Source organism: Denticeps clupeoides, chromosome 20 (genome assembly GCF_900700375.1).
Source record: "Denticeps clupeoides chromosome 20, fDenClu1.1, whole genome shotgun sequence".
Taxonomy (NCBI): domain Eukaryota; kingdom Metazoa; phylum Chordata; class Actinopteri; order Clupeiformes; family Denticipitidae; genus Denticeps; species Denticeps clupeoides.
This window is the reverse complement of record NC_041726.1, coordinates 8,433,301-8,442,171: the sequence shown is the minus strand read 5'-3', so window position 1 is coordinate 8,442,171 and position 8,871 is coordinate 8,433,301. Positions and strand designations below refer to the sequence as shown.

The window sequence follows — 8,871 nt, the reverse complement described above, 5'->3', positions numbered from 1 at the left end:
CCGGAAGCATCCGGATTGGGGGGTCCCGCGGTCTCATTTGGTGCGTTATAACAGCTCGTTCCAAGGCGCACGCCGCTGCGCGCCCGTGGCTTCGCCGGTACTGGTTTTTGTGCGATTGGTTTTCGGCCCCAGCGTCCGGGAGTCGGCTCCTCGCGTCCCGGGGAGATGGCGGAGCTGCTGACGGAGTACGACGACGAGGCCGAGGACTTCATCAAATGCGAGGTGAGCGTTCGGTAAAAACCGACATGGAGAAATGGAGACGTCCGCCCTGGGCTGTATTATTATTATTATTATTAATATTATTATTGTTGTTATTACCAGCTTTGCAATAAAAATATCCGGGGTGACACCCAGTACAGAATCCACCTCACCACTCTTCAGCACGTACGGGTGAGTAGTCCGTCCGTCCGTCCGCATTAATGTTCTTCATAATTCAACAGAAAAGCTATGGCAATGGGTCAACTTGTGATACTCCTAAAACACAAATGACGATTGATTTATAACGTGAAAGTGGTAATGGTCTCATTTACATTTGCAGCATTTATCAGATGTAAAATGTTCTTTATTTCTGAAGCAGATTTCCTGGCTGTAAGCCTCACAGCAGGCGCAATACTTCCACAATCACTTCACTTTCAATAGGAGTATTGCAGCCTGCTGAGCAGTATTTAAGGTGGAACTGACAATTAGAATAAGGAGCAAACTTCAGGATTGCGTTTTACTTTGTGAGCTGGTTATTAGGTGCCGCTCTAACCAGCTTGCTGAAGTAGCAGGCACACCTTGCAAAATGAGGTGCTTACTTCCCACAAATGAGGAATAGATAGCCGATTGGTACCCACAATGTCAGGGCAGCATGAGTGCACTTGCAAAAATTACATATGCTTGTGATGCCACCCTGAGCAACCACCCATGTCACCTGTACCACTGGCTGTGATTCCATCATTTCACACTTGTCTTTTCTCCACCATCTTAAGTTGGACAACGGGGACTGTTTCCCTAAAGGTTTATGCTGAACACTTTCACCACTGGGGCAGTGGTGGCCTAGTGGTTAAGGAAGCGGCCCCGTAATCAGAAGGTTGTCTGTTCAAATTCCGATCCGCTGAGCAAAGCACTGTCCCCACACACTGCTCCCTGGGCGCCTGTCATGGCTGCCCACTGTTCACTCAGGGTGATGGGTTAAATGCAGAGGACAAATTTCACTGTGTGCACCTTGTGCTGTGTATCACATGTGACAATCACTTCACTTTAACTTATCAGTCATCAAAAGCCACTTGAGATGCTCATTGACAATAGTGCACAAAGCAGTAAAAAAGTTAAAAGCAGATTAATCAACCATACTTCACTTTCTCCTGATGCAATAAATACTAAATATCCTTCCAAATGGCTCCATCTTTGTCTCCATAATGCAGCAGAGTAGGGACATTCAGACCATTGACTGCTAGAGTTCCTGAATACAGTCTTAAAAGTTCATATTTATGTTATGTGGGCAGCGGTGTCTAGCGGGTAAGGAAGCGGACCCGTAATCGGAAGGTTGAAATCCTGGACCACAAAGTTGCCACTGTGGTCCCCTTGATCAAAGCACCGTCCCCACACACTGCTCCCCGGGTGACTGAAGGGGGTAATGGGTTAAATGCAGAGGACCTGTTTCGTTGAGTCACTGTGTGCTGGGCTGTAGTGTAACAAGATTAAAATCACTTGTCTTTCGCTTCACTTTTGCCTAATTTTTGAAAAAAGCATCTGTTAAACTCATTGTAATGGAACATAACTGCTCTATATCATATTTTATGTTAATAGAAAATAGATTACACAACATTTGTTTAGGAGCTTCCTTTCTGATCCACCTTGCCTACCAGCAAAAATGAAGGAAACGTGATTATCATCTGTACTCCTTCAGCACTCCTTCATTTTTGACAAGTTCTCGCCTTGTACCATGGGAATTTCTAATAAAGCCTGTAAACTCTGAAGTACAGGAGTCTACAGTCGTATTTTTATTTGTGAGGTGTTTTTGCTGATTGATGTGGACCATATCCAGAAGCCTCTGCTTCTTTGATTCCTCTTACTGATTCACTCATGTAGTTTTTGTTGTTTCTTCAGACCATTGGTGTCTGTGGACTGTCCCTGCAGTAACTGTCCCCAGCTTCATGCTGTGGCTTTGACTGTTGTGGAATCACACAGGTTTTCTACGACTCTAGCGCCAACAGATTTGTGGTCATCATGGGTTCCCTTGATTCACCACCACTAGGGCTGAGCGGTTTTAAGAAAATTTTTTTTATTTTTTTCTTGGTAAGACCTGTTCAGTGTTCATTATATTATGTGTGTTAAAAACTGTAGCATAACTGTACATTGAAATATGAACTGCCAGGGGTGAATTAACAAGGATATCACGATACACGGGTCACGATATGATCTATTGTAATATTCTATAAAAAAGATTAAAAACTGAGCTGAAATACAAGATGCTGTGATTGGTCTGTCATGTACAGCGCCATCTACAGGAGTGGATGTTGAGCCCACTAAACCTGCTCGACAGCACCACCCGGTGGACTTTTTATAAAAAAAAAAAATTATTATATGCGATACAATATCACCACGTAAAATGTGATATTGCTGTATCGATATATAACAACCCCTATGGACTGCGCGATAACAACTACAATACCACAAGTTGAGAGCAAGCCTCCATGCTAAGTGAGCATGGCTTTAAAATGGGACACATCTGGTTGGTGGGCATGTTTGTCTATCACACAAGGACCTCAATCAACTGTCATGTTTCCATCTACTGTGGAGCGCCACACCTCACAGTGGCTGCAGCCAGATTCTCTTGCCCCGCCCACAGTGCCCTTAAGCTTGTCGGGCTGCGACGAAGAACCGAGAAGAGAACTTTGTTTTGCTGCCTGAACTTAGTTTACTCTGCTGCACGACCCCTCAGATGAACTGATTCACAGTTCCGATTCTTTCTGATTTCAGTGCCGTCTTTTTGCCCTTTTATGTTCTCCCCACTGTGGCCTCTCTGCCTCCCTATCGGCCCAGGGAGCCACCAATGCCCACCAACACCAAGCTAGCATGCCTGCGCATGCATCTTCCCACAGCAACCCTGACATTAACTGAGTTGACACTGTGGCTTCATTGGTGCCATAGCTGGAGCAGAACACAGATGCCACCAGAGCTGTCCTCTGCTGAGACCCACACGCCACAGCACAGCTAGGTCATGTCTACCTGTGCTGTGAAGATGCCTCGGCAGGAGTATACTAGAGTGAAGAACTGTCCTTTGCACACCTGGATTTTCATTTTTCCAAAAGGATCCTGACCTCAGTGAGGACTTGACCCTCTACCTACAGACCAAGATGGACCAGAGAGTTTGTGGACCCAATTCACATGGGATCATTTTGCCCTGATGCTTTAAGTATTCGTCAGGTTTCCTTATTTTGCAGGCACTTCTCCATTCTGGTAATGAAGAGGGAGAACTAATGCACTCACCTTTCTTTGGCTTTATTGCATTACATTTTATTGCAATGTACATGTTTTACATATGTGGGAGGGTAAGGGATGTGGGTGTGTGTATGTAAATGGTGCATCAAATGACTCATTCTTATTTTTCCATATTCTGTTCCTTCCACAAAAAAGAGAGAAAATACCATGGTGACTTTGGGTAAGTAAATAATATTTAGTCAAAATGCCTTCTAAATCATCTTTTTTGGTTTTGTCATTGGTACGTTCATTGCCCGTACAGTTGGCCATAATTATGACCAACCTTCTAAAACTGATTAGGTCCTCTTTTTCTACCAAAAGAGCCCTGGCCCATTGGGGCATGGGCTCTGCTAGAACTCTAAAGGAATCTGCTGTGGTATGTGATACCAATCTGTCAATAGCAGATCCTTTAAATTCTGTAAGTTGGGAGGTGTTGCCTCCATGGATTGGAATTGTTTTCCAACATGTTCAACAGATTCTCAATTGGATTGCGATTTGGAGAATTTGGTGGCCAAGTTAACTCCTTCAACTTGTCCCTCAAACCACGGCAGTGTGACCGGGCACATTATGCTGCTGATAGAGGGTGCTACCATCACCAATTCACGTTGTCTGCAGCATTGGTTGGGTAGTACTACATGTCCCAGGAACATTCACATGAATGCAGGACCAGGATTCCTAAGGATCACACTGCCTTCACTGGCTGTGGTGCCATGTCTTTGTTTTGATTATTCTCCCAAAGTCTCATTAAAGCTTTTTTTAAAGCCGAAAATGAAAGATTGAAGGTGAACAAGACAATGTCTTATGTGAATTTGCAAATCCTACCACGTGAGGGATTTCCACAGAAGACTGTATGAGTCTAATGAGAAGATGTGATTTTATACATTATGGAAGTGGAACACCGATTGTGCATTTGTTTCAGCCAAGCCAGACCAGGCACAAAAGCTCCTCATGCCAGTTCGGAACCGGTGTCTACGCTCAAAGAAGTTCTTAGCCTAAAATCCAGCTCTGGACCAGGAAAACTGGTTTGAGAGTTAAGATGACATGCTGCTGCTCTTCAGTCTACAGCAAGTTGACAGCAATATTTTCTTCAAATTGTGCTTGGGGCAAAGGGGAGTATGGTGAAGCCGACTGAAAACTGCTTCTTGCAAGGTGAACCAATTCTGAATTTGGCTCTATCGCTTAATTCGGGTTGGTGGAAAGCACTCATAATTATCCTTTGTCTTGGCGGTGAAATTTTTTTACCATGGAGGTGGCCATTTTTTAAATGTTTTTGGTTCCATCTTGTGGAAGGTATATCAAATGAACTTCCTGTTTGATATACTTTTACATCTGTGACTTCTGGTCATCGTCTGGGTTGACCAGAGACGTGAGACAGCATGGATTGAGGGTCGTGGGTGTGGATTCAAAAATGATGAAGGAACGTCATTGTTGCAGGAGAAATAAGACTACCACGTAGTGGAAAAACGACCACACAAGGCTGAGTTCTTTCATGGCCTGGAGGGTCATGAACCACAAGTCACCTGGGATGTTGACATCAAACGTGCATTGATTGGGCCCTTCACACACACAACTTGTGTTGACTGAGCTCCAGTACATTTGATGCTGCTCCAGAACCGCTTGCCTGGATGTTGTATCTGGGGAAAGGAGGGACTAGGGAAAGCCTGTGACTGCTTGCTCACCCAGTCAAATGCTTTTCCATCAAAGAAGAAAGTGGACGTTTGTTGCCAGTGGCCAGTAACCCAAGACCATTACTAGTCCATTCTGGAAACACCATTTTTGTGCCCAAGAACGCCTTCTGACATGTGGAAGACAGTTTTTCATAATCAGACTTCAGGTGTCACTTTTTTTTGGTTGGACTTTCACGAGTTATGATCTAATGATTGACCCTTTATGGGTCAGTATCATGTATTTAAGCCTGGTCCAAGGCTAAAGGTGTTTTAGAGTGGAAAACTTTGAAGTTAAGTCTTAAAAGGAAACTGACCCAATATCAATAAACTGTATGCACTTACGTAGACACAATCCAGCATTTGTCTTAGAGCCATATTATTCAGACTGTGTGATCCTAAGGAGCATTTCTGATTACTGATTATTGCATATCTTGCATGACCGTTGAAAGTAGACAGTCGGATTAACTTTAGCTGTTTGAATTTGACAGGAAGGGCCAGTAGGACATCTGAATTACCGGACTGGAAAAACTTTCTGGAGTACTTGGATTACCTAAACCTCAACGAGCCTATTATTGGTAAAGTCGCAATGAAGTCCTGTTTTAAAAGTAATTTCAATTGTGTTCCATGGTCCATCTTAGCTGGAAAGTTCTGCTGTAACACTGATTACAAATTTTTAGGTTTGGATTATGTGGAGGAGATCGAGCCACTAAACTCTGGCGAGGGTAACATCCAGCTGCAGTACAAATGCAAGCTGTGCAATTTGGAGACCAACATGCCTGCAATGGCATGCCACGTAGTGGGTCGGAAACATCGTCAAAAATTTCTGGTGAGCTTGGTGTCTTCATTAAAAATTTCCTGTGTTTTTGAACGTTTCGAACAGTGGACCTGTTCAATTTGCTGGCCATTACTGAGCCCTGACCCTTGCTCTGCTTTTTAGGAGCTGAAGCGGCCAGACTTGGTGACCTGGAATAAGTATAATATCAATCAGCAAGGCAAGATTGTGAGGGCCAAAGCTGAGGTGGTGGAGAGACAACAAGGTCGAGGATTACCATTGGTACACTGAATAGAAACACACCTATACTTGAATTATTACTCCTGACACGTGATCAAATTGTAGTTATGTTACCTTTTGTTTGTTTTGATTTTTTTGTTCTTTAGGAATTACCCAAGCCAGAGTCAGGTAGGATAGTTAAGAAATTCATTATGAATAGGGATTCCTTGGCCTTTTGACGTTACACCTGCATGCCCATGTCTTCCGTTTTAGGCTTTAAGAAAGCACCCCTGCTTGGCAGAGCTCAGTCCAGGGCCTTGAAGAGACCAGTGACGAGGACGTCGCTCGCAGACAAAGATAATCCCTGGGAGCCTCTGAACAAGCAAGGGCGTGTTCAAAAGGCTTCATATCCTGGCCAGCACTACGTTCATGACCGTGATAGTCATAATTTTGATTCTTATCAGGGTCGTGATTATCAAGAAAGTGACCGTCATAGGCAGTCTTTGGACAAAGACTCTTTAGGGCGGGGTTTCTCAGACATTGACCCTTTGGGGCAGTCTCGGGATTACTTCAAATATAGGCCTCGGGAACAGGGACCCAGCTACCTGGAAGGTGACCGTTTTGGGTCAAAGGGCAGGTACCTGGAAGAAGACCCTCAGAGGCCAGTACACGACTACCTGAACAATGAGCCACTTAGGCAGCATCAGAGCTTTTCGGATGATGACCCTCAAGAGCAGGGGCATGACTATAGTGTTGATGATGACCCTATGGGATATGACCATGGATCCCAAGATGACCGGTCCATGGGTCATGGATTTTCTGACATCACCTCAGAAGACTACCAAGTTCGTGAGCCTCACAGACGTGGCTATTCATCAGATGGCAATTCAAGGCGACGGGACTATTCTGAAGAAGCCTCCTACAGGAGGAAATCCTTGGAGGAGCCAGGACCTTGGTACCCAACTGAAAAGTCAGGTGGTTACGCGACCGGTCATGACCCTGAGCCGCAGTATGATAAAGAAGCAGATCGGCACTATGATGACGATGGCTGGAGAAAATACTCACCATTTGAGAATGAGGAAGAGCAGTCAGTCAGTAACTTTGGACCGAGGCTGGAGAGAGAATGGGGAAAGGCCAGAGATCCTCCACTGAGGTCACTTATGGACGAGCCGGTGAGGAGACCTGGTCCATCCCGACTGCAAGGCATTGGAGAAGAGCTGGAGCCCAAGAAGAGGAAGAGAAAGAGCAGGTTTACGGACGCCACAGAGACAGAGAAGATGTTTCTACAAAAAATGTAAGAATGGTGCTTCCATTTATATTACACAGATGAACAGTCTTACCTCTGATGCCAATAATACATTATTATTATCATAATAATAATATTTTTTTATTATTATTATTATTATTATTATCAATAATTATCAATAATTCATACAGTCAGTACTTGGTTGGGACTGAAGATTTAATTTTGAATGCTGTGTTTCCATTATGGCTCATGTCTTCCTCCAGGCAAGTTCATCAGTTTGTCAGCGAGAGGATTGAGCGAAAGCACAACCAGGTTCTAAAGGCTCTGGTGAATACAGCTTTATCTTCCATGAACTGTTAGAGATGTGTTATGTAGGCTTGACGTCCGCGTTTTAATGAGAATTCGTCCTGTAGATTTCACAGAAGTCCAACTTTCAAATAGAGCCCATGAAGGCAGAGACCAGCTTTCAAAGAGAGGTGACCTATCCAGTCCCCAGCAATGTCCTGGACACACTGGTAAAACAGAGATCAGTAAAGAACATATCCTTTGTGCATATGATCATCCTTGCTCTGAAAGCCAGTGGAATAACACTGCATTGTGTTTCTGCAGCAGGACATCACAATCGAGAACATGGAGGAGGCTAACTACCTCAAACAGAAGCTCTGCGATCTGCTGAAAGACTTCCAAGCAAATAAGGCTGAAAGGAGAGGGCTAGGTCATTACAACCAGACCCCTTCCCCTCAGGCGTCCGCAGAATCTGCACAGCTGAGGAATTACCCGGACCATCCAGACCGTTACACTCACCGTGCAACAGGAATGTTGAGCTCAGACCGCTATGACAGCCGTTCCAGATCTTCTCAGGAACGCTTCAATGCAGAACCTCGCCAGAGGAAGTGGGACTCCCGCAGGAGTCCATCAAGGTCCCCTGAACGGTACCAAGAGTGCCGTTGGGCCTCAGACCAACAAAACGAAGAACCGAGGCAGTCATACAGAGGTGCTTTTAGTTTAGTGAGGAGGTTTCTTTCTCTTAATTTTGTGTTGGTTCTAAATTCTTGTTCTCTTTGTCTTTTCGTTTTATTCCCCTTCCCGTACCGTTCAGATGACTACATCCACGGTTCTTCAGTAACTCGATCTCCTCGGTGTGAAGACTCACGGTGGTATAGCGAAAGCTCACAGGGATCCCATGACTATGCCTACCAACCTCACGAGCGCCGTAACACCCGTGACCGCTGTGCCTCGCCCCCACCCCGCTGGGAAGAAGAGGGCAGGAGAAGCTCGCACAGTCTTGATAAAATTGCCTCCACACTACTGCAGCTAGTCTCGCGTAAAGATGATCGTAGCTGGCCATAAACCCTATGGCATTCTTTTGTTTTATTTTTGTTTTTTCTTTTAAACCTGAAGAGATATTGTATTTTCTGTTAATGTTTTTATCTTCTACTGTAACAACAAATGTTGATCAAAACAATAAAAGGTTCTGATGATGATATACCAGCGTATTTTAT

General features: G+C 44.5%; 1 protein-coding gene across 3 annotated transcripts; it reads left to right on the top strand.

Moving 5' to 3' along the window:
• Positions 1-8,855, top strand: LOC114770330 (uncharacterized). 3 transcript variants are annotated; one of them, XM_028964158.1, is made up of 12 exons: positions 1-222; positions 322-390; positions 3,622-3,646; positions 5,621-5,707; positions 5,810-5,958; positions 6,070-6,186; positions 6,291-6,312; positions 6,397-7,417; positions 7,633-7,696; positions 7,783-7,884; positions 7,979-8,363; positions 8,469-8,855. In XM_028964158.1, the coding sequence occupies exons 1-12, from the start codon at positions 166-168 to the stop codon at positions 8,717-8,719; spliced, it is 2,349 nt and encodes a 782-aa protein (XP_028819991.1). In that variant the 5' UTR covers positions 1-165; the 3' UTR covers positions 8,720-8,855. The 3 variants fall into 3 exon arrangements, with proteins under 3 accessions (XP_028819991.1, XP_028819993.1, XP_028819992.1); XM_028964160.1 differs by lacking the exon at positions 3,622-3,646 and having other exon boundaries at positions 169-222; XM_028964159.1 differs by lacking the exons at positions 1-222; positions 322-390 and adding an exon at positions 1,153-2,280.
• Positions 8,856-8,871: the final 16 nt, after the last annotated feature.

Excerpts from the sequence above, each read along its gene's own strand:
- LOC114770330 (XM_028964158.1), top strand. The coding sequence starts at position 166 with ATGGCGGAGCTGCTGACGGAGTACGACGACGAGGCCGAGGACTTCATC. Across the intron at positions 223-321 it reads AGGACTTCATCAAATGCGAG|CTTTGCAATAAAAATATCCG; the intron begins GTGAGCGTTCGG and ends TGTTATTACCAG. Across the intron at positions 3,647-5,620 it reads AAATACCATGGTGACTTTGG|GAAGGGCCAGTAGGACATCT; the intron begins GTAAGTAAATAA and ends TGAATTTGACAG.